The following is a 24,230-nucleotide window of genomic DNA, read 5'->3' as shown; positions in this document are numbered from 1 at the left end:
GTCAGGTTGTTTCTGGAGATAGAAAGAATGATAAACCAAATAAACAGAGAAAGAATGACGAAACGTGTTTACAGTTCATGTGTGTCTCTGGGGGGGGAGCGAAGGAGCCACAGGCTTAGGAGGACTTTTGGAAAGAATGGTCTATTTGGGTTTTTCCCCTGTGTTTGATGCATGAAATTGCTCAGAGAATGATGCTTCCCACTCACCTGCCTTTCCTCTCTTCTATGGTGAAGGACATTCAATTATATTCTGAGGGAGCTTCCTAAAGTGCCGACCCACGTTCCAGTGTGTGTGCTTGGGAATTACCGAGACATGGGGGAGCACCGGGTCATCCTGCCTGGCGATGTGCGGGACCTCATCGACAACTTGCACAGGTGAGAGGCTCCATGGCCACCAGGCACCAGCACCATCAGTGTCCGTGTTGCTGGTAGAGCCACATCACCTGCATCCTCTGACCTGTGCCAAGTTTTTGTGCTGTCATAGCTCTGAGTGTCTCATGCAGCAGGTTCAGTTTACATGATGGGCTCTTTGATCTCTCCTGGGCAGTTTTAGCTGTGTTCCTGGAAGCAGCACCTTTCAGATGTGCTTATCCCAGGGAGTCATATTTTTTCTGGATAATCTTTCTCTTGTAAAAGAATCCTTCCCCTGTAGAACAACTTTGCTCTATTCCAAATAATTCTGCTACAAGAGAGCCAACAAGTGCAACCGTCTTCCTTGCGCCTCCTCTGAGAGCATCCCCACAGAACATTACTGGGCACAGCCAAGTCCTATACCTGCTTGGCCAGCCAGGCAGAGATGCCGGGTGCTTTGTTATTTAGTGTCAAATACTATGTGTTGGTCAGGAGCCAATAGATTGTACTTTTTTTTCTGTGGATTTATGTTTTTAAGGCTTTTTTTATTTTTTCATTTTCCTTGTCTCTCACTTGTTTATCCCTATGTCAGGCACACAGACATGGCTTGAACTATAGTGCAGTTATTTCTTTACAAGTTCATCTCTATATGTGACTTATGTGGGTCTGTTTGCAAAACCTTCTCTGGGAAATGAACAGCTTGTACAGTGGGAAACCCCGAGTCTAGTAAACCAGTGGCCCAGTGTCCTGACATGGTATTTCTTTGTCTGGCAGCCACATGACACTGCAACACAGCAGCACCCTTCAGCAGGAAAGAAGTGTGAATTTTCTCAGAATGGCCTCCTAGCCTACATTGGAGATTGAGGGCTTGGCTTGTAAATGAGGATTGCTCATGGTATGGGCTGGAGCAGCTCTGCTCTGGAGCCAGGCTGAGAGAGCTGGGCTGGGTCAGCCTGGAGAAGAGAAGGCTCCTGAAGGGGAGACCTTAGAGCAGCTCCAGTGCCTAAAGGGGCTGCAGGAAAGCTGGAGAGGGGCTTGGGACAAGGGCCTGTAGGGACAGGCCAAGGGAAATGGCTTTAACCTGCCAGAGGGGAGACTGAGATGAGCTCTTAGGCAGAAGCTCTTCCCTGTGAGGATGCTGAGGCGCTGGCACAGGGTGCCCAGAGAAGCTGTGGCTGCCCCATCCCTGACAGTGTTCAAGGCCAGATTGGACACAGGGGCTTGGAGCAAGCTGCTCTAGTGGAAGGGGTCCCTGCCCATGTTAGGGGATTGGAACTGGATGAACTTTAAGGTTCCTTCAACTCAAACCAGTCTGGGATTCTATGTAATTGAGGAAGAGCTTCTTCTGTATGTCTGCAGTTCCTGTCCTCTACAGTTTTCTTCTCTCTACCTCTTTTGTTGAGACAGGCCTCCTGGCTCCTCATATTTTCGCTATGCTGAGTCTTCCATGAAGAACAGCTTCGGCCTCAAGTACCTGCACAAGTTCTTCAACATCCCCTTCTTGCAGCTGCAGGTAAGACTGAGGGCATACTTGATGTGCCGAGTGGTTGGGATGTATTTCATTCTCTCTTTCTCTAAGGTGGGAATTTGGGGTTTCATTTGCTGTTAAGGGATCCTGAGTTGATTTTTAGTTTTGTAAGTGTTGTTACAACAAAATTATGTCAGTATGTTGATGCCTGTGACTTAAATATGTCCCTGCTTGTGAGAGCACTCTGCTGGGTTCACAAATGCTCACCTCTGGAGAAAGGCTCCGAGGTGATAACACTGGCAAGAGAATTGCTTCAGATGGTGGAGCTGCCAAGTTTGTTAAACTTTGTATTTAAGTTCTGCTCAGTTAAAACTTGGATGAGTTTGGTCATGAACTGAACAGTTCAGGGACAGCTGCTGAAGAGCTTTGCCCTACCTATGACTGATCTGCCGGCTACCTGGGCACAGATCCAGCTTGCATGTTCCCTTCCTAACTGAGGCTGTTTGGCCTGACTGAGTGGAAGGGAGTGGCCTGGCTGAGTGGGCATGGAAGGGTGGGATTCTCAGTTGTGGTGCTTTAGAAGAGGATCTTTGGGGTGACCATAGGGAGGTCTTTTGGAATCAACAGAATATGCTTTTTGGGATGCGTATAATGACGTATCTTTGTTTTCTCTTGGATGCAAAAAGCAGGCAGTTGATCTTGATTATCTTTCACCAGAAAGTGGAATCTCTGTGTATTTTTATACAAATAATCCCCACTGGAATGCTGGGTCAGAGGAAGGTGGCATCTGTTAGTGAATGTCACCGCGTCCTCAGGCTGCAGGGCAGAAAGCACCAGGGTAAGAAAACTGAATGTATAAAAACCCAGTAGAAGAAGTTGAACAATAAATGTTAGAGGAGAATGTTGTAGAGATCTGAGATTCAAACCCAACTTGCTGCTCAGTGCGGTAGATGGAAGCCTACCAGCGTGGTGTTGGCTACATGTTTGGTTTTATAATTTGGCTCCTATGGTAAAGGGATGTCTTGTGGAAATCATGCAGAATAATTAGTTCCCAGGTTACTTTTGTCAGTTTTATAGATCTCTCCTATTTTTCTCAGTTAGATGTTGGTAAAAGATCGAAGCATGAGCACAGCCTTCCTGCCAGGGTTGTTTCTGAAAGCTGCTCATGATGGTACTGTTCAGAGTCAGTATATGCAGTGATTTCCGTAGCCATCGGAATAAGCAGGAAATACCAAAGCATTTGTAATATCAGGTTTGCTTGGAAGCAGCTTTAGGATGTGAGTTTTCAGGGACCTTTCATTTTGGTGTGCTGTGTAGAAGTCAACATGATCTATTGATCTGAGTCTGAAAGCAATTAGGACACTGAGGTAAGGGAGTTGTCCGAAAGCCACAGAACTTCTTGGGCAAGTCTTGGTCTTTAGGGAAGTAGGAAGAATAAATCTGCTATAACCTTTAGTTGATTGGAGATTCCATTGTTGGTTTCTTGGGAGAGGGAGAGGGAATGGGGTAACCAGTTCTTCACCTTAGTGAGCTTGAGTGCCACTGGGCATAGTCCAGAAGGTGCAGGTGCCGCAGCCTGCAACATCCTGTGATTAAATAATTCAGCACAACAGAAACAAGCCTAAAAAGACTTCTCATTACAGTTTAGTTCCCAAAATGTGCAAGGGGAGATTTGGACGGGCATATGTAGACAGTGCTGGTAAATGTATGCTCCATTCTCCAAACCTCGACACAGAAGGTGGCAGTTGAGTTGTCCTGTGCCTGTTACTCCAGGAGGGAGTGATCAGATCATGGCTGCCTGGCTTTTCCTTTAAACCAGCAATGCCAAAACTAATTTCTGCAGTTCTGTGCTCATGCAGGGATTGCAGGCAGGTGCTTTATGTGCTGTCTGATAAAATCACAGCCCGGGGTTCAACATGGGGATGGTTTGTTTCCCTTCCCTCTGGTGTGCAGGAGATCCCTGCCCTTGCCGTTCTGTGCTGAGGCAGGTGACGCTGCAAACTGGGAGGCTTTGGGCTGCTTCATCCTGATTTTGGGGCTTTACTTGATGTCAGACCTCAGCTGGAATGTGCTTTTCCAGAGCCACTTGTCCTTGTGCCACAGGTTTGTTTGGAGAGCTTCGTGCTGCTGCTTGGTGGTTCAGGGTGTTTTGCTGCTCAGGAAGCCCTGCCTTGGAGTGCTGCTGGCCTCAGCATGTTCATATCTGTAGGGAAATTGCAGCTAGGCTTCGTTCCTAAAGGTTCTACTTATTCCTTCAGAGGGACCTGCCAGTACCAGGCTCCAGAAAGGAGTCATTTCCTGGTACTTTGGAACAAAGAGGGTTGAAGGAAAGGAATGCTGTCGGGTATTAAATGCACACAAAATCATGGAATGGTTTGTGTTGGAAGGGACCTTAAAGCTCCTCCAGCTCCAACCCCTGCCACGGGCAGGGACCCCTTCCACTAGAGCAGCTTGCTCCAAGCCCCTGTGTCCAACCTGGCCTTGAACACTGCCAGGGATGGGGCAGCCACAGCTTCTCTGGGCACCCTGTGCCAGCGCCTCAGCACCCTCACAGGGAAGAGCTTCTGCCTAAGAGCTCATCTCAGTCTCCCCTCTGGCAGGTTAAAGCCATTCCTCTTGTCCTGTCCCTACAGGCCCTTGTCCCAAGCCCCTCTCCAGCTTTCCTGGAGCCCCTTTAGGCACTGGAGCGGCTCTAAGGTCTCCCCTTAAGGAAAGCTGAACCAGACCAGTTCTCATATGATTTAATCAGTCTCAGTCAACCACTGAGGTTTCTCTGTGTTCCTTGGCCTGCCCTCCCAGAGCTCCCAAGGGGAAGAGTTGTTTCACTGTGTGTGAGATTCCAGGCTATCCTTTTGCGGGGTTGGTGCTGTGTGTTGGTTTGAAGTTGCACATTACAGTGTTCAGCTTACATTCATGCATCTTTCATGCAGAAAGCAGTGGCTGAAATTCATACCCCAGCACAGAGCATGTTCCCTCCCACAGCCCAGGCTCTACAGTTAGGCATCAGTTCCTTGCCAGGGGAAGCTTGTCACACCTGGGCACACAGTTGAGCTGTAGGTGTTGCTGGTGGCCCACATACTGGGCAAACGGGATCAGGTCAGCCAGGCCTTGGGCTGCTGTGCTGGAAGGAGACAGTCCTGCATACGACTGGCACTGCCTTTTCCCTGAAGCACTTGGAAGTGGCATCCAGCCAATGCACGAGGCTGTGGTACATCATTTATTCCCTTCTTTTGGGTCATTGCTAAAAATAAGCTGTTTCTTTAATATTTGAATACCAGCCTGGTAGAAGAGAATTTATTTTTTAAAATGGACTAAAGTGGACTTGAAAAATCCATCACTAGTGATGAAGGTTTACAAGTGGCATTGCAATGAAAGCGTCTCCTGAGTCAATCTGAGTTCTTCATTTACTGTCATCTGTGAAAACTGACATAAATACAACTCTGGGATATGTCTTAATGGCAAAGTATGAGGAAAGGAAACCACTTGTTTAATAATAGACTTTATCTGAGTGCCAGGGTCAGCACTGGAGAGCAGTGTCCTTCTGTCTCTGTTTATTCAGCTGATTTGCTCACATTTATCTCACTCTTCATAGGAAACTAAGGACAAAGAAGCAGAAAACTTGCTCTTTTTTGTCTCATTTCTGCTTACAATGAGTACATGAAAGGATTAAATCTGTTACTTCAAGAATCCTTAATTTCTCCAATCTTGAATTCTAACATCTAGAATTTAAATTCCAAAGTCTAGAATTTGAATTCTAAGATCCTTATTAGCACTTTGTTTAGTGGAGGAAGTTTAAATGGATACAGCATGTTTTGCTGAGATGTACTTGTCTGTCTACCACAATAAAGGGAACTTGAGTTAACTGATGACTTCATAATTCTTTGTATACATGGTAATCAAGTCAGGCTTCCATCTGCATAGAGCTTATGAATATGGCAAATAAAAATGACCCAGCAAAGGAAGTATGGATCACTCTAAGCTGTTAACCTAATGGCAAAGGTAAAAATGAAGAATCTAAATGCCTTGGAAATAGTAAATTAGCTTAAGTGGTGATAGAAGCTTTTACATTTCAAGAAAGATTGCATCTTCCAGTAAATGAGAATTTTTAAAGATTATGAACTGCTGTGAATCACCTGGTCTTACAGCACAAAACAGAAATGACTTAAGCCTTGCTTGTTGATTTCAGCGGTGGGAGAATTTGCTAAGCATCAGCCTGCTCCATGCAAGGCCCAGGCTGTGCCCTGGCTGCACAGACACTGCTGTGTGGTGCTTTGTAGAAGGCAGATGAGTGACTTGCTCTTTAAATTTGTGCACTTTCTTGATAGCTTCAAAGTTGTTGTGTCTAGGAAAGTACAGGTTACGCAGGCTGAGAAAACTCAGGCTGTTCAACCTCGGTAAGAGAAGCTGACTGGAGACCTCAGAGAAGCTTCAGTGTCTGAAGGATGCCAGAGAGGGATTGTTCGTCTGGGATTGTAGGGGTAGGACAAGGCTTTAACCTGCCAGAGGGGAGACTGAGATGAGCTCTTAGGCAGAAGCTCTTCCCTGTGAGGGTGCTGAGGCGCTGGCACAGGGTGCCCAGAGAAGCTGTGGCTGCCCCATCCCTGGCAGTGTTCAAGGCCAGGTTGGACACAGGGGCTTGGAGCAAGCTGCTCTAGTGGAAGGGGTCCTTGCCCATGGCAGGGGTTGGAGCTGGATGAGCTTTAAGGTCGCTTCCAACCCAAACCACTCTGCAATTCTATATTGCCAATAGTATCTGCACATAGAGACCGAACACCGCTGCTTTATACAAATGTTTGTATTCCCACAGGGGGGTTATTCTGTAAGTTGTGTAGTAGATCCCCTGTGCGCTTTTTACTTCCAACAGGATCGTTCTGCAGTGAGCATTTGTGTTGTCAAACATGGAATTAGAGATTCACTATGGTTATTGACGCTCATCTTCGAAGGATTTGTCATAGAAAGGTTAAATGTATCTTGAGGATGATGTAGTTATAAAAGGCAGAATTTTGGTAGTTTGGAGAAAACCTGCGGGTTCTCTTCTGTTTGCTCCCATCTGGGTCATGGTGCAGCCCCTGCTGTAGCTGTGCAGTGCTGTGACTCATGACAGCACAAACTGTCCCTTTTTCTGTGCCATCAAGCATGTGGGCCATGGGAGAGGGAGGATTGGTGTTTCCAGGCGCTGAATACTGGGACTTGTGACTCCAGAATTCAGGGTGTGAGCTGCCCTGCGTGCCCCTGCTCGGAGCCTCCCTGCGAGCCAGCAGTGCCCAGTGTGGGGCAGCCATGGGAAGGGGCAGGATTTGTACCATGAAGTGGAGCTGTGGCTTGTCCAGTTCCTGTTCCTGCAGAAAGCGAGGCTGCACCAGCCGCACAGCTCAGGGCCATGGGTGCTGGATGCACCACAAGGAGCCCCTGGGTCTGGCCGTGCCCCTGCACATGCAGCAGGGTGCAAAGGGTTATTGATCTCTTCCTGTTGCCATCCAGGCTTTCAGAGCATCCCATGACCATTTGCAATTGATTTTGAGCCTTTTGAGCCAGCACTTCCCCTCAGCTAAGGTTTTTGCTTGGGTTCGGTGAAATGTGGGAAGGTAAGGACTGAATGAGGACACCCTGGTTTTCATTAGTGAAGCCTTTCACTTGACTGCCATCTGAAATGGACTGAAGTGTCTGTCCCCATCTGTGGGGCAGCAACTGAAGGCAGAGGGGCAGTGACTTCTAAAATGTTACTGAGCTGGTAGGTTGTGCTCACTCATCCACCCTGACAGCGAAAATTCCTGTGAGGTTTTCATCAGCTGGGTCCTGCTTGCTCTTTAGCACAGGGAAGAAGAAAAGTTCAGAAGGAATGGGTTACACAACTGTCCTCCAAATGCAACTGGCAATGCGGTGTCTGAACATCACACATTGTTAACTTATGGTTGGCTGCAGCTCGTGGAACAAGGTACTTTCTTCCACAGAGACTTTCTGGATACTTTTGCTGCTGCTTCTGCTTCCCTTTGTGCTTCTGTGTTGAACACCATGAGAAGAGGAACCAAAGTTCCTGTTTAATGCATTGCTGTGGGTAGAGTGGTGACACGAGATCTCATTGTGCCCTCAGTGCACAGGGATCTGTTACAAGTGACCTGTCCTGCTCAGCCCCAGCTTGTTTTCCTTTCTTCAGAGGGAGACGTTGCTGCGGCAGCTGGAGACCAATCAGCTGGATATCGATGCAACGCTGGAGGAGCTGTCGGTGCAGCAAGAGACAGAAGATCAGAACTACGAACTGTATGTCATTGAGCCATCTTCTCTGGTTTGTTGGGGTCCAGGTGTCCCCTGAATGTTGGGCAGCCCCAGCCATGGCATGTGGCCAGGCTGAAGGGTCCAGTGGGTGACATTTAGGGGCTTTTGTGGTTGGGGGTCTTGTAAAATGTTACTTTGAAATGGCTTTGCCTGACATCATGTGTGCACATGGGGATCTGTTGAAAGGGTCTGGTTCCTGCTGGCATATGATCTAGGGAGGGCAATGGAGGTGGAGCTGAGCACATCTGGAGGCAGCACATGCAGAAGGGATTGTGGGTAAGTGTGTTACAGCCTCTGGGGCTGAAAGGGGATATTTTCCATCTCTCTACTGCTTAGCACACAGTTTGGTTCTTCCTCTTCTGGCTATTGCATTCCAGTGTATTGTGTGTCTTGGGATAAGCAGAAAGTAATGGCAACAACATCATTGTCTTTAGTTCCCTTTGAATACTTCTGGACACCTCTGTGCATTTCTGGTTTGAAACAGTGACCAGCTCCTGCTGCCTAGGGTTTGTTCAAACCCAGTCTGTTTGCTGCTGGAGGTGAATATTTGCCATTTTGAGCCCTGCAAAGCCAGTACATCTGTAGCATCACGAGCAGGAATCTTCAGATCTGTGTGTTGTTGACAGATGTGTTCCATGAATTCCCATTGCAAGGTCTTTATTGTAGTGATGTGCAAGCCAGAGAAGTCAACCCCAGAATGAATGGAAAAAGCTCCTTTACAGGCAGCTTTATTTGGAAGTTGGGAGTCGATGGTTATGGAATATTCATGCACAGCCATTTTCACAAAGCATTTTTCAGACCAAGTTTCAGGTTTTATAACTGTAGTCAGTTGTTTTCCTTTGAGAGCACTGAAATACCAGATATTCCCACAGAGCAGTACCATTTCCAGAGGGTTCACCTCATTCATTCCCTTAGGGACTGGTTAGTCTCCTGCCTCCAGCAGTTCTCTTGATGTCCCTACTCGAAGGACTGGATTGTGTGGGCTGTGCTGTCAGATTGATTTCTAGTTTATACTGCATCAGCAATGGGAAAATACTTAAAAGAACCAGGAGTTAGCAGAAATTCACAAGGTCTCACTACTTACCTTTCACCCTTGACCAGCTTTAGCATTTGCTGGGCCCTTACATGTGCCACTTCAGGTCATGAATCCAGCAGAAAACTGTCTTCTGCAGGCACTGAGGGCTGCACAGGGAGGCTGCTGCAGCACCTCCTCCAAGGTAATTCCTGCTCTCCTGCCATAAAATCAGGCTGTGGAGCAGGGCAAGGTGACAGTGCCAGCACATCTCTGTTACTTCATTCATCCCTGTGCGTGTCTGGTCTCTGCTCTGTCACACTGATGCTAAACTGGGATCAGTGGGAACAGAGAGAACAAGCGCTCATCCTGCTGCGGCTGTACAGAGGACCAACAGCAGCACTCCCAAATGTGGATCCCAGAGAAGACACGAGGTGGCATGCAACGCTGCCTCATCGATGATGTAAGTCAGCCCCTGGCTGGGCTTTGCCTCTCTAAGAAGGCACGTTTAGATGCTTCCAGCTCTTTCTGTGTATAGTCTCCTTTCCTCATGCCACCCCTCTGGCTCTAGTACTTGCCCTGTGGTTCCTCAGATGTTACATACTCAATGTGAAACCTCATTTCAGCCCTTTCTTGAGTTCCTGAATTCTTACGAACCGAAGAGGTTTGTAAGAACAGGTTCAGGCTGTTTTTTTTTTTTACTCTCCTCTGAATTTATACTTCATGTGCTCATTTTTTCCATCTGTAGTTGTCCCCAGCTTATCTTCTGGCACAGGGAAGACTTTTTTATGTCCAGCATGCCTGTTCCCTCACTGCGTGGTGCACATGGAGGAACAGCTTTCGGGGAACTGTGGAAGCTCTTCCTGCATATTCGTGGTCTTTTCAGGAATCAGCTACTGGTGGAAACATTTGCAGAGGGCAATAGAAGCAGGTTTCATGTATGGTTTTCATGAGCTTTTCTGTTTGGCTGCATTTTTTCTAGTATTACTCTTCTATTAATATCAAAAGACATTTAATTTCAAGGGTGAAGTCATCAACTCTCTTCGAATATAACTCTGCTCCCCCCCCCTCAAATGAATATGTTAGTCAAAAGGAATACTGAAGTTATTCCTTGTGAGAAATCCTATCTTCTTTCGCACTTAGTGTTGAGAAGCTTCAGGAAGTTGTCTCCTGTGAACCTCTGTGACTGCGATTTGTAACGCATGAGCTCCAACTTCTTCACAGGAGTGAACTTCTTCACATAAGGAATGAGTTTTCAGATTGTTTACTCCATGTGTTTAAGAGCGCTTGAGAAAACTGTCAGTCAGGCTTTGTAAAACTATATCCAAAGCATGTGGGATGAACTTCATCTGAAAAGCATCTGAATGAACTTCACATTATCTGAGCATGATCCAGGCTACAACTTCTGCAGAGGCAGACCTGTCCCAGGTTTGCCATGTGATGGAAGTCCTTCTGCCTGCTTTCCATACGGCTGTCACCTGCAACACCAGGTCACCCTGGATAGCCAAGTGCTACTGTCCGGCAAAGAAAAGACCTTTAAGATCATCGAGTCCAAATGTTAAACCAGCCAAGGCCGCCTCTAAGCCATGTCCCTGAGTATCACATCTGAATGTTTATTCAGTCCCTTCTGGAATGATGACTCCACCATGTCCCTGGGCAGCCTTTTCCAGTGCTTGACAACCCTCTTGGTGAAGACATTTCTCCTAATACCCAATCTAATCCTCCCCTGGTATAACTGGAGGCCATTTCCTCTCGTTGTATGGATAATGGACCAGTGACTACAGAAAGGCATTTGTGCTCTCCTAATGAAGAGTCTTCTTTTGGGTGACACACTCTCTGCATTAGGCAGCTCTGTTCACTGCACAGCCATTGGGTGGTAGTGGGGGTTTATTTGCTGTTTGTTTCTTCTGCATTGAGCACAGATTGTAATATTGGGAAGACAGAAAGAAGGAGAAAGTTCTTCCCTGTGAGGGTGCTGAGGCGCTGGCACAGGGTGCCCAGAGAAGCTGAGGCTGCCCCATCCCTGGCAGTGTTCAAAGCCAGGTTGGACACAGGGGCTTGGAGCAAGCTGCTCTAGTGGAAGGTGCCCCTGCCCACAGACAGGGTTGAGCTTTAAGGTCCCTTCCAACCCAGACCAGTCTGGGATTCTAAGACCATGGTGCTGAGTAACCTCAGCACTATCTGGCAGGAGAACCTGCTGCTAGAGCTGTTCTCTTGTATCTTCAGCTCTGTTGAAGTACACGTGGAATCACAGCAGCTAAAGGCTGAATGGCCAGTTAAGAAAGCAAAGCCACTTTGGTTTCCCTTCCCCCTGCCCCACCTCTATCATGTCTGCTTGCTGTAAATCACTGTTGCCATCAGTTCAGGAGCCAGTGTGTACTCAATGGACTCCAGGTCATGTTTTTGTGTGTGGCAGCATTAACTATTAATTGTAACTAAGCCTGTCATCATTGCTATTGCTAGAGAGTGGGAGAACATGGAGTGTGTCCAGTGTGTTGTGCACGTGGGAAAGTCCTGCTGCATCAATTTTGGGTCAAGTGGAAAACCTGAGGAGCTCTTGGGGAGGAACTGTGCTCTGCAGGGCCTGGGCACCAGGATTCAACCCCACTTGGCAACTGATTTCACATTCAGGGACCTGGCCTTAGGGGGAATGAGGTTCAGTACCTTTAATGAGCCCAAACCAAACATGTGGCAATGTATAACCTTCAATAACCCCAGTTAAAGGGATGTCACACAGCCTATTAGTCTTCATTTTCACAGTTAATGAAATAGCCCAAAGCCCTCCTTGCCACCTGAAAGACACTGGAAAAATCGATCACAGCACGTTAGAACCAGGAGCCAAAATGCTTCAGGCTGCTCCCGTCTTCAGTGGTAAATGAGTATGAACACTGGTAGGAGCTGTGAGGCTGACAAGTCCTTGTGTGGCTGTTGTGTTTGCTTTGGGAGCAGTGGCACTGACCTCAGGCCCTGATGAGGTTCTGCTCCCGCAGAGCATGTTCATCTTTAATATTGCATAAAGTCTCCTCTTGCGAGAGCTCCATCAGGCAGTGTGAGCACATGGGCTTGTTACTCTGTCTGAAATGGAACGACTGGAGGGTAACAAGGGGCCACGTAGGTAAGCACAAACAACCCATTTGCACTTGGGTGGCACATCTGCTGTCTGTATCCCAATGGAACAAGTGTACTCAGGTCATAGTATGTGACACCCATCTTGTGCTTGTAATAGGACCCAGTCTACTGCCCCAAGTGTGTACATGAAGCTGTTTCACAGTAAGATTGAGTCCTTTTGTGAAGGATGACAAAAAAGCTAAAATAAGGAGCGCAGTGGCCAGATTGTACAGCATATGAGATAAAGCAGGCACATGGTAGGTTTGGTCTGCTGTGTTCCCAAAACAGCCCCGCGTGTGCCTCTGAAGACTGTGTGTAAAGCCAGAGAAAGCTTTCATGCATTATGTAGTATTATCCGAGTGTGGAGGATGCTCAGACACCTCCACCCTGAAAATTACTGAGAGCTGCTGGCAGCACTCATGGATGCTGTTTTTCCACTCACCTCTTTCATGGCAGAAGATCTGAATATGAGCTCAGCAGAGTTGAATGATGCAGCCCATGTAAAACCTGGAGCACATCATTCTGAGTTCCCCAGTGTCATGGCACACAGCACACAGGTTGGCCCACGTGTCTGGCTGGAGATGGGGAAGGTGACACAAAGCACACGTGCCACAGCTCTCTGTGGTGCTTTGCTGGGGTAGGAGCCCATCTTGTGGTGTCCCAAATAACCATTGTATCTTCCTACTAAAAATAACTTGCTGTCTCTTGTTCTTGTGCCCTTCACATAAAGTAGGTGAGCAAGGCTCAGGCACACAGGTGCAGAAGCAGCCTGCATGTGTGTTGCCTCCAGACTAGCTGACCTCTTTATACTACAGTTACGGAGCATTTTTGTCCCTCCATCTCTTAAAATTCCTGTGTTTCTGCAGGAGGAACAGGTGGTAGTCACAGCCTCCTTCCCTCTGGAGCTGGCTGCTTGCCTAGAACAAAGCAGGTTGTTTCCAAAATGGGCAGCTTTGGTAATGCAGAGTACAGTAAATCTTCACGTACCCTGATATTGTAAAGAATGTCCTGTGCTTTGTTAGGTCCAGCTTTAAGTACTCTTTGAGCTACATATTTGGTATCCTAAAATGACTGTATGCATACTCTGTGTATACTTCATACAGGATCCTTAGTCTTCAGCAGACAATTGTCTTCCCCTGCCCGAGTCACCCGCTTGCCATGTTGGTGGGATCCAGTGTCCTGATCAGACTCAGAGGCTGTTTGGTTCTGTTTTCATGTAGTGTTGGTGTCTTAGGTGCTTACACAGACAGCTGGGGAGCTCAGCTCAGCCAGAAGAGTGAGCAGCCCTGGCATCAGCATCTTGGATGCTGGATGCAGCAGTGACCAAACTTTCAGGTCTTACAGCCGGGGTTGCTGCTGCTATAATCAGGAACAAGGGTGAATGCAGATGCACTGGCAGGGAATCCCATGTCTTCACAGCTGGGAGGCAGGAGTCTTTAACCCTGAGTAGGGCCTGGGAGGAGAAGGAATGAGTGCCACAAAGCAGAGCTGTCCAGCCCTCCTGCCTTTGACTCACCGGGATCAGAGCCCAGAGGGGAGGGTTGACAAGACTGAGCACCCAGTGCTTCTGGCATGGAGCTGCAAGCCACACACTCTGCAGGTGAGTGTGGTGAATGGCTCTTCAGGCCACAGCAATTCTGTGGGCAAAGAGCATTCCTTTTGGACAACATCTGAGTGGCAGGAACACTTGGCTTATCCTTCCCTCATCCCAGACGCCCTGTGTGCTCTCCCTGGAGGGATGCTGAGCTGCCTGTGGTGACCCTTCCTCAGGAGACGAGCAATGTGCAGCTGCTCGGCCCTGCAGCACCATGGCAGAGATGTATTGGAAACACACAGTTATATTCTGGTGGTGTGGATGACGTATTGTGCACCTCCCAAACAAACCTGTTGCAGTCTCCACATGGCTCAGTGCCAGAATTAAAGTCCTTTCTGTTTTCTCTTTGGTGTATGACAAATCCATGCATCATTTTAGTGGAATGTTGTTGCACAGCTCACCCCAGCTACCTGTTCCCTGGGAGGAAGGATGCTGGAATGGATGCTCTAATCTCAGCTCTGCCAGGAGCTTGTTTTCTTAGAGCCAGTCTGCTGCATGGGATGAGCAGGTACGCCTTGCCCCAGTCCTGGTGGAAGCATCAGTGAGGCTACCATAGCGGGCACTGGTGCAGGTGCCTTGGCAGTGGTGTGACAGCCAGGCCTCCTTGCTGCTCCTCCCAGGCATCACTGTGATTACAGCCTTTAGTCCTGTCTTGAGTGGTGAGTGAGGAGAGTCCTGGCCGTTCTCATGTTGTGAACCTGGAGTGGGAGCCCTTGTTTCCTCGCCCTTAAGCAGACGAGTTTCCTTTGTACTGTTGAGTTTCTTCCTATTTCTCTTATTCAGGATCATCCAGTTCTTCCTATATCTTGTCCCTGCTCTCCTCTTTGCTAATGTTGCCTCCCATCTTCATGAGCAATTCCCTGGTCTCTGCTGCTTCACTTGAGGTACATTTCAAGGCCAGTCCTTGAGGAACTCTACCAAGGATTTCTCTCCTGGCTAATACTGCTTTTTAATGCTGCCCTTTATCTCTACTTCAGCCAGTTCCTTAGTCAAGAACTGTTGGGTTTCCAGCTCAAGTAGCAGCTTCCTGGGGATGTTGTTCTCCAGGGCTCCAGACACTGCTGGTCACAAAGTGTATTAGTTTGTTCTTTAAAAGTATATCAGGTTGCTCCTTAAAATAGGAAATGATATCTCAAAGGGGGTTAGAGTCTTTTAGCCCCTGCTGTTTGCTTCTGCTCTGTAGTCATTCCAGTGAAGGTGTCTGGCTCAAGGTCATATTCTATATGGGAGAGGAGCCTTTATTTTAACATCCTCCTTGCCTGGAGCATGGCTGACTCTCTCTTGCAGAAACAGTTGAACCCAGAGCCTCTGTGCACCAGGTCATTGGGCTTAATGAGATAAGGGGTGAGACCATGACCCCTTTTATACATGGTGCTTCACTTTGGGTGTCCTCTTTACATCTCTCAGATGTGCGGCATGTGGCAGATCTCATTTCGAAACCACTTCACGGTAAGAGCCTGTCTTTCTGTTGGTGTTTCTTTGCATACAGCTTATGAAAAGACCTCTCTCCGAGAGGGCTGCAGGAGGAGGCTGCAGAAAGGATAGAGCATTTCACCCTGTCTGCTGGTGTAGGCTTTAATGCTCTTCTAGGCAGCAATCCAGCCAGGACCACAATGGCTTCAGAGCTTCTGTTGCTTGGCTCTGCTGCCTCCCACACAGAGTGGGAGTGCATGCAGGGAGTCAGCCTGTGTGTCTGCAAATGCAAGAAGGATCATTGCAGTCAGTCCTCTGTGAGCCCTCTGCATAGCTCTTTTCTTTTGACGTTCAAGGATTCTCCTCTCAACCCCGTTCTTGGCTGAAAGAAGAGGTTTTTATAGCGTTTGAGTTTTCTTTAACACTCTTCTCTTCTGCACAGTCTAAAAATGTGCCATTACTGTAGCGCTGCCTCCCTTGGAGACATATGTCCAAGAACTGGTTTAAGGTTGTGTTTCAAGCTCTGGCATGTTGCTATAGTCTGTCTATCCAGGGAGTTCCCAGTAGCGTTGCAAATACAGGTTTCATCCTGCAGTACAACACAGGTTGGGATTCTCCACACCTTGATGCAAATGGAGTGACTTTAGCTCATGTGAGTGAACCAGGTTTACTGTGGCCTGGGGAGTCGCAGCATCACTGACAGCAGACCCACACCCTCCAAGCTCAGCACATGGCTCAAGCAGCCCAGCGTCATGCTGAGGGCTCTGTTGAGCATGTTTTCTCCTTTCCTTATGTTCTCAATTTATCTTCCCTGCAGCTTCCTTGAAATGATGGAAGCCCGAAGTCAAGGACACACGTCACCACTAACAACCAACGGGCAAAGCCCCTCCTCTGGCTCCCAGTCACCCATCGTACCTCCGAGCTCCACATCAACAGCCAGCTCCAGCCCGGGCACCCCACAGCCGCAGCCACTTCCCACAAGCTCCACCATCTCTCCTGAACCCCCCCCATCCTTTTCACCAGTGCCTGCGCCTGAGGCCCTGCAGCCACATGCACCTCCTGCAGCCGCAGTCCCCCCAGCACCTCCGGCTGCTGCCCCACCACCCAAGCGCAGCATCATTTCCCGTCTGTTTGGGACGTCTCCTGCGCCAGACCCCTCTCCTCCCCAGCCAGGTAGGTTGCTGGATGCAGGGTCTAAGCCAGAGTGTCACCCCTGGGCTTTTCTGTGCTTGGATGGGGACTATGTCCAGCCAGCTGGGTGGCTTCAGGAGGAAGGCACTGAGCATGCAGAAAACACTAATAAAATAATTGTCAGCTTCTTGCCAGCCTCTTTAATCATAGAATCATATCATAGGATCCCAGACTGGTTTGTGTTGGAAGGGACCTTAAAGCTCATCCAGTTCCAACCCCTGCCACGGGCAGGGACCCCGTCCACTAGAGCAGCTTGCTCCAAGCCCCTGTGTCCAACCTGGCCTTGAACACTGCCAGGGATGGGGCAGCCACAGCTTCTCTGGGCACCCTGTGCCAGCGCCTCAGCACCCTCACAGGGAAGAGCTTCTGCCTAAGAGCTCATCTCAGTCTCCCCTCTGGCAGGTTAAAGCCATTCCCCCTTGGCCTGTCCCTACAGGCCCTTGGCCAAAGCCCATCACTTGAATAGCGTTAGAGGAGCTATTTGTAGCTCAGTCTTCACAAAAGTGTGGCAACCCAAAGGGGCTCCTGTGTGTTAATGCAGAGCAACAGAGTGCTGGTTTTAAAGGTTATTCAGCCAGAAGTGATCATGTCAGTGCAGGCTCTGCAGCAGTTCTCCTCCAGGGGAATCTGCTCCTTTAGAGATGGTCTGAGGAGGAGGTCACCCGCCTCAGCTTCTCCCTTAGTGCCAACACACAATGGAGCAGAGGAGCACAGTATTCAGCCTGAGCCCTGCTGGATGAAGTTGCAGGGCAGAAGCATTGAGGGGGGTTGTAATTTTACTGATCCAGACTTCAATTTGCCTGTCACATTGACTTTGTTGGCAGAGCTAACTGGAGCTGCAGAGCTGGAACTGCCTAAAGATCAGTAGCGTGACATGGTTTGAATCCCCCTTTGGAAATACCTTCCCTCTCAAACTGTCAATTCCTAGAGCTCACAGCACTCTCCAGACACCCACAGCATGAAAGGAGGAGGTGCTGGAACACGATTTGCAGCTTCACATGTTGAAATCCTCAGGTTTAGATCTGCATACAACAGTCTGCAGCCATGAACCTGCTAGCAGATACGACACAGTGCACCCAGAGGTTATGGCTCTTCCTACCCAGAAATATACAGGAGCAAGTCCCTTGTCAATAAAACCCCCTTTCATATTGGTATAGAGAAATCAGAAAAGTGTCTCCTGCCAGTATTGCAGTCGTTGGGGTTTGCTGCTTTTTTAAAATCTCACTTAGCTGAAGAATTGCTTTAGACTGGTGACTGCAGCCCCACTATCTCAAGGGTGCTTTTTAGCAGGGTTGCAAAACGCAGGAAAAGCTGATCTGTCAGTGGTAGTGGGTTTATGTAGCGTGCCAAGGGTCTGCACCTCTGCAAAACATACCCTGCAGAACTCCCTGCATAGCCAGGGAGTAGCTAATGGGAAATCACTTGAACAATCACTGTCACAAAGTACTACTTGGTTTTTATGGCAGCTGCTGTTTAAGCTTTGCCTTGAAGTGTTGCAGGAATAATTCTTTTGGCTGTGTTTTAGCTCACACCAACGCTGCTCTGTGGCATTAGTAATAGTGTTATTGATATGCAAAAGTGATCTGAAAGCTATGCTAGTAGAACAAAATCTAGAAAAAGATACACAGCTTCACCCAAAGGAACAGAGCTGGATGTGAAGTGCGGCATGGACAGGAGAAACTGCAAACTGAAAAGGTTCATGGCTTCACGCTTCTTGGTTCTGCTCCTTTCATGAGTTTTTATCCTGATACCTTGAATATAAGTAAAAGTGTCTCTACAAATAAGCTATATTAAAGCATGTCTGTTTGCAGTAGCTCTTGAGCTTTTGGTTACACAGTTTTTGGTTTGCATTTAAAAACACCATGCGAAGGATTCTGACTGTGACGGTTCCAGTTGAAGAAGCAGGAGGTAAGTGGGTGAACTGAACAGTCTGGGAAAGGCAACCGAATCCTGAAGGGGCAGCACACAGGAGCACTGCACACAGCATTGCTGTGAGAGGCTGCATTGGACGGGGCTTGGAGCAACCTGCTCTAGTAGAAGTTGTCTCTGTCCATGGAAGGGGTTGGAAGTGAATGACCTTCATGGTCCCTTCCAACCCAAACCAGGCTGGGGTTCCATGCAAGCCTGTTGGTGGCATAGGCAGTTGCAGCATTCCCTACAGAGCAGTCAGCTGCACTGATAGCCTTTGGAGGCCCGTGCGTCAGCCAGGTGCATTTGAAACCACAGTGGCCATGTGTGGTCTCTTGAGTGCCTTCCTGCAAGATCAGACTGGTTTGAGTATCCTGTTCACATCCTTCCTCTTCCCTTGCTGTGTAGCCAAGGTCCTGCTCTGTAGCTGCTGCCACCCTGCGCAGGATAGATCTGTAAAAAGCAAATTTGTCTTGCTTGTGGTGAGCCGTGTGGTTTACAAGTGTTGTTGCCAATGCAGACCCTGCTGCTGCCACTCCTCCTCCCCACCCTGAAGCACCTGCAAAGGTACAGAGCGTGGAAGACTTTGTTCCTGATGACAGCCTGGACCACAGCTTTCTAGAAGATCCAGCCCCACAGAAGGACAGAGGGAAACCGCAGGCTAAACACCGTGTCGATAGTGAAAGGTAAGGAAAGGGGAAGGAGGGAGGTTGAGACAGGGACGTACCCGGATGTGCACTCTGAGGAGTCAGGCCGGGGTAACCTGTTGTAACTGTTCAGAAAGGGTTGCAGAGCAAATAACTGCCCCTAAAGCCTTTCTGGCTGTGGTGTAGTCAGTCATAGAGTTCCCTGTCTCCCATTTCATGACACGCACTGCTCCTTGGGAATGAGGAACAGCAGTAAGAGCTAGTTATCACCTTCCTGGGTTTGCTGTCTTGCTTTCATGTTCAGTGTTAAACCACTGGGATGTTCTGGGTCAGGAAGGGATTTGCCTTCTGGAACACAGTGCAAGGATATTATGCTTTTGCTTAATGAATACTTCCCAGTGCAGAGGCCCAGTGCATGGCCAAGCTCCTTCCTGGCCTGGTACTGCCATTCCTGAGACTTTATAAAGGGGTTTGTGTTTGTTAGAGGACACCTGGGGGGCACACAGTGGGATTCCAGAAGGAAGGATAGAGAGGGTCGTGCTCCCTTGGGAGTGTCACTCCCTGCTTGCCCGCAGCCTTCAGAAAAGTCCTAGAGAGAGCCTTCCCTTTTTTTATGTCCATTTCTAATGTTCCTTCCCGGCATTTTCTCTCTAAACTGGAGACGTGGATTTGATGGATGGACTATTTGGTGGATAAGGAATTGGTTGGATGGTTGCATCCAGAGAGTAGTGGTCAGTGGCTCAGTGTCTGTAGCAGATCTATGCTGACTGGTGTCTCTCAGGGCTCTGTGTTTGCACCAGTACTGTTTAATATCCATCCATGACATGGGCAGTGGGATCCAGCACCCTCAGTAAGTTTGCAGATGACACAAAGCTGCGTGGTGCCGTTGAAATGGCTGAGGGACAGGGTAACATCCAGAGGGACTTGGACAAGCTGGAGAAGTGGGCCCATGTTAATGCCATGAGGTTCAGTGAGGCCACAGGCAAGGTCCTGGACACAGGTCAGGGCAACCCCCAGTATCACAGAATCATAGAATAGGGGGATGGATGGATTGAGCGTGCTTGTGAAGAAAAAGATTTGGGGGTGTTGGGTGAGGAGAAGCTCCCTGTGACCCAGCCTCAGTGTGCGCTTGAGCCCAGAAACCCCCTGTGCTGGGCTGCACCCCCAGAGAGTGAGCAGCAGCTGAGGGAGGGGATCCTGCCCCTCTGCTGCAATCTGGGGAGACCCCCCCTTGCAGTCCTGATCCAGCTCTGAGGCAGCAGCACAAGAGGGACGTGGAGCTGTTGGAGCGAGGCCAGAGGAGGCCATGGAGATGCTGCGAGGGCTGGAGCAGCTCTGCCCTGGAGCCAGGCTGAGAGAGCTGGGCTGGGTCAGCCTGGAGAAGAGAAGGCTCCTGAAGGGGAGACCTGAGAGCAGCTCCAGTGCCTGAAAGGGCTGCAGGAAAGCTGGAGAGGGGCTTGGGACAAGGGCCTGTAGGGACAGGCCAAGGGGAATGGCTTTAACCTGCCCAAGGGGAGACTGGGATGAGCTCTTAGGCAGAAGCTCTTCCCTGGGAGGGTGCTGAGGTGCTGGCACAGGGTGCCCAGAGAAGCTGTGGCTGCCCCATCCCTGGCAGTGTTCAAGGCCAGGTTGGACACAGGGGCTTGGAGCAAGCTGCTCTAGTGGAAGGTGTCCCTGGCCATGGCAGGGGTTGGAGCTGGAGGAGCTTTAAGGCCCCTTCAGCCCAAGCCAGTCTGGGATTCCATCTCTTTAGAGCTCTGCTCTAAGCCGGATTTTTTTTCTTTCGTTTGTTTTGTGGGTTTTTTTTTTTACCTTTTCTTGGCTTTGATTTTTTTAAAAAAAAAAAAAAAACAACTGGCACTTTAAAGGTGACTTAAGTGTCCCACAGGATCTGCATCCCTCAGCTCAGAATGGAGCTTGCCTCATGCCTCTTGTCATCACAGTGATGGCACTGCAATTGCCAGTTTGCTTCTGGCAATTGCAGCCCCATGATGTCCAGGAGCAATGTAAGAGTTCTGTAAGCACCACCAGCTTCTACTGCAGGGAGTGTGTTGTTGTAGTTGCAACAAAATCTGCTGCTGCTGACATTTATCTTTGATTTAAAGAATACAGAAGTGGCTGTGAAGCCGCCCAAATCCAATGGAGGCTTTACTGGGTTTAAAAATGAAATAACTGGAAACCTGAGAACATACTGGAGAGTTGTGTTCATGTCTCCTGATTGCTTTTAAGCAGATACCTCAGTGTTCAGCTCACTCAGCTTGCCAGCAGTTCTTGTGGGTGTGCTGTAACCATGTGTATGCTCCAGATGGCTCCAAGTGCCATTGAAGGTGTGGCAGAAGAATGGGCTGTTTTGAGAAGTTGTGAGGTTATTTCTCTTACCCAAGTAAGAGGAATTGCCTTGCTGTCTGTAAGCAAGAGCCTTGCAGTTAGCTCATGTGCGAGTGCCTTAGTGCTCTGTGCATTGCACTTGTGCAGCAGAGACCAGTTACAGTCACAGAATCACAGCCAGGTTGAGGTTGGAAAGCTCTGGAGTCATCCTGCTCAGCCAGGGCCACCCAGGACCATTTCAGATGGCTTTTCAATATCTCCATGGATGGAGAATCCACAGCCTCACTGGGAACCTGTGCCAGTGCTAAGTCACCCTCACGGTGGAAAAAGTGTTTCCTGATTTTCATAGGGACCTCCTGTGTTTCAGTTTGTGCTCCTTGACTCGTCCCATCATTGGGCAGCACTGAAAGGAGCCTGGCTCCTTCTTCCTGCACCCTCCTTCAGGTATTTAAATATATTTGTAAGGTCCCCCTCAAGCCTTCTCTTCTCTGGGCTAGGCAGTTGCAGCTCTCACGTTTGAGAGCCTTTCCTCATGCGAGAGCTGCTCCAGTCACTTCATAATCTTCATGGCCCTCTATTGGGCTCTCTCCAGTCCAGGTCCATGTCTCTTGTACTGAGGAGCACCCAGAACTGAACACAGCACTCCAGGTGTGGCTGGGCAGAGGGCAGGGATCACCTCTCTCGACCTGGGGTGATACTGTGCCTAATGCAGCCCAGGAGACTCTTGGCCTTCACTGCAGCAGTGGCACCTTGCTGACTTATGTTCAACTTGATGGCCACCAGGACACCCAGCCCCTCTTCTGCCAAGCTGCTTTCCAGCAGAGTTCCCCTCAGCATGTCTTGGTGCATGGGGTTCTTCCTCCCCAGGTGCAGGACTTTCAACCTCCTGGCTGAACTGCTGGAGGTTCCTGTAGCCCATTTCTCCACCCTGGCAAGGTCCCTCTGGTGGCACCATGACCCTCTGGTGTACCAGTCACTGCTCCTAGTTTGGAGTCATCTGCAGAGGGTATACACTGCCCTATCATCCAGATCATTAATGAAGATGCTAAACACGACTGGGCCCTTGTTCATCCCTGCTGCACACTGCGAGTTACTGGCCTCCAGCTAGACTTTGTGTCACTGATCACCATACTCTGGGCTCTGTCATTCAACCAGTTTCCAGACACTATGGTGTCACCTTTACCTGTCCTCTCTTTAATCCTGTCCCACACGCTCCCAGTTCCCTCGGACATCCCCAGGCAGAGCTCCGTGCATTGCACTCACTGGTCATTGACATAGAGGGTGACTCCTTGGGGAGAGGAGTGGGTCTTGTCCTGTTGGAAGCAGGGTGTTCTGCTTTGTGACTGAGCTGCTGCTCATGTCAGGCCTGGGCTTGCTTCCATGTGCAACTTGTTTCTGAGCTTTGGAAAGAGGTTTGGAAGTCTGGGATTTCTCATCCATCTTGTTGACATTGGAGGTTTGTTCACAGTGATGCCTGGTGAACTTCTCCCATTCCCTGCTCCGTAACATCTCTAAACAATGGAGCAGGAGTTGACATGGAGCAGTAATGTTACAAAAAAAGCACTTCTTTGTTTCTCAAGCATGCTGTCAGTGAGGGAATGTGCTCCTGCCTGTGGGACAAGGCTGCTCTTGCCCAAAGATCAGGCAGCTGCTGAGACTTTCAGCATTTACTGACATCTCTTGGAGCTGCTATAACTAAATCCCAGCACAGATCTACAGAGATGGATGGAGTCCTGGGTTTTGTTTAATGGTGTGTTATGGTTCTCTAGCTTGCAATAAAGACAGCTCCCAAATCAGTTCCTTCACCAGCTCATTAGGAAGGCAGTTCCAGCTGCTGGTTTGCTGTTCAGGAACCTAATTTGCTGCTCTTCACTTTGATCCCCTGAGCCAGTGGGTATGTGACTGCACTGGAGGAGCTAATCTGGCACCAGGGTCTCCCCTCTTCCCCGCTGCTGAGTTAGGCTGGCTGAGGTCCATGGGTGGGCTGTAGATGTCTGCAAGCAAGGTTGTGCTTACAGGATTCTTCATCTGTCTTCTCAGCATCACTAGATGTTTATCTTAGCCATGGATAAGTCCTTACCTCTGAAGGGCTTTGAGCTGGCTCTTTGCTTTAATGGCATCTGGGTTTGTTTTGACAATCACTCTATTGGTACCTTGCTGCACTAGACCAAGAGAGAGAAGCTGAGGACACCGGTTCACAACAGGACACCTCCATCTCCTAGAATACAGCCAGGCAGCTCATCCTGCAGTGTGTGATTGCCTCACTTTATCTGCTGCTTTAGGGTTTGGGTTTTTCCTCGTTCTCTAGCCCCAAAACCTGATGTGCCCAGAGGATCCTGCTGGCTCTGTGGCCACACGGCAGGGCTGGTGGAACACAGTCCGTTCAGGTTTGGGACCATGCACTTGTGTTGCAGCAGGGTTTGTTCATCACCAGCATGAAGGAGACCCCAGCATGCTCTTGATCAGTAGCTCAGCCACAGGCCTTGGCAAGCTCAGGCATTTTTGGTGGGTACCTGCACCTGCAAACGTGTTGTTTTAACACTAACACAGGCTTGGCACCACAAAAGGCATTGGAGAGAGTGGTGCAGTGTGGTTGGGTTTGCGTGCTCTGGATTCCTTCCAGCTGGAGCCTTAGGACCACAGCCTGGTACTAACTCTGCATTGTTCATAGTGCAGCAGTGGTTTTTCTGAGGGGTGCTCACTCCGTGGCTTTGCTCTGAAGCTGTCACTCCACCCTTTGTGTGTGAGTTGGAGATGGAGGCAGTGCATTCCCTGCAAGGGGAGGTGATCCGCTTTGTGCGGGTGTGTGAACACACACGGACATCCTGTTCAGACTGGGAATGCTTTACAGGCTGGAGATCTCACATGGTGTGTGGTAGGACAGTGGCAGCAATCTCTGAAGAGTCCCAGTGCTTAATGGAGCACTGCATTGTTAGAG

At 49.1% G+C, this 24,230-nt stretch overlaps 1 protein-coding gene across 4 annotated transcripts in view; it reads left to right on the top strand.

Moving 5' to 3' along the window:
* RABL6 (RAB, member RAS oncogene family like 6) overlaps positions 1-24,230 on the top strand; it is a 53,435-nt gene that overhangs the window by 20,363 nt on the left and 8,842 nt on the right. For all 4 annotated transcript variants that reach the window (XM_061479603.1, XM_061479600.1, XM_061479602.1 and 1 more), the window contains 5 exons: positions 234-374; positions 1,758-1,863; positions 7,973-8,076; positions 16,036-16,391; positions 18,838-19,003. In XM_061479603.1, the coding sequence (XP_061335587.1) occupies positions 234-374; positions 1,758-1,863; positions 7,973-8,076; positions 16,036-16,391; positions 18,838-19,003 (873 nt within the window). The remainder of the gene's footprint in view (positions 1-233; positions 375-1,757; positions 1,864-7,972; positions 8,077-16,035; positions 16,392-18,837; positions 19,004-24,230) is intronic.

This window comes from Pezoporus flaviventris, unplaced genomic scaffold, assembly GCF_033815535.1.
Source record: "Pezoporus flaviventris isolate CSIRO_AGI_PZ_B2104156 unplaced genomic scaffold, CSIRO_AGI_Pfla_v1 ptg000154l, whole genome shotgun sequence".
NCBI classification, from domain to species: Eukaryota; Metazoa; Chordata; class Aves; order Psittaciformes; family Psittacidae; genus Pezoporus; species Pezoporus flaviventris.
This window is presented reverse-complemented; position numbering and strand designations above follow the sequence as displayed.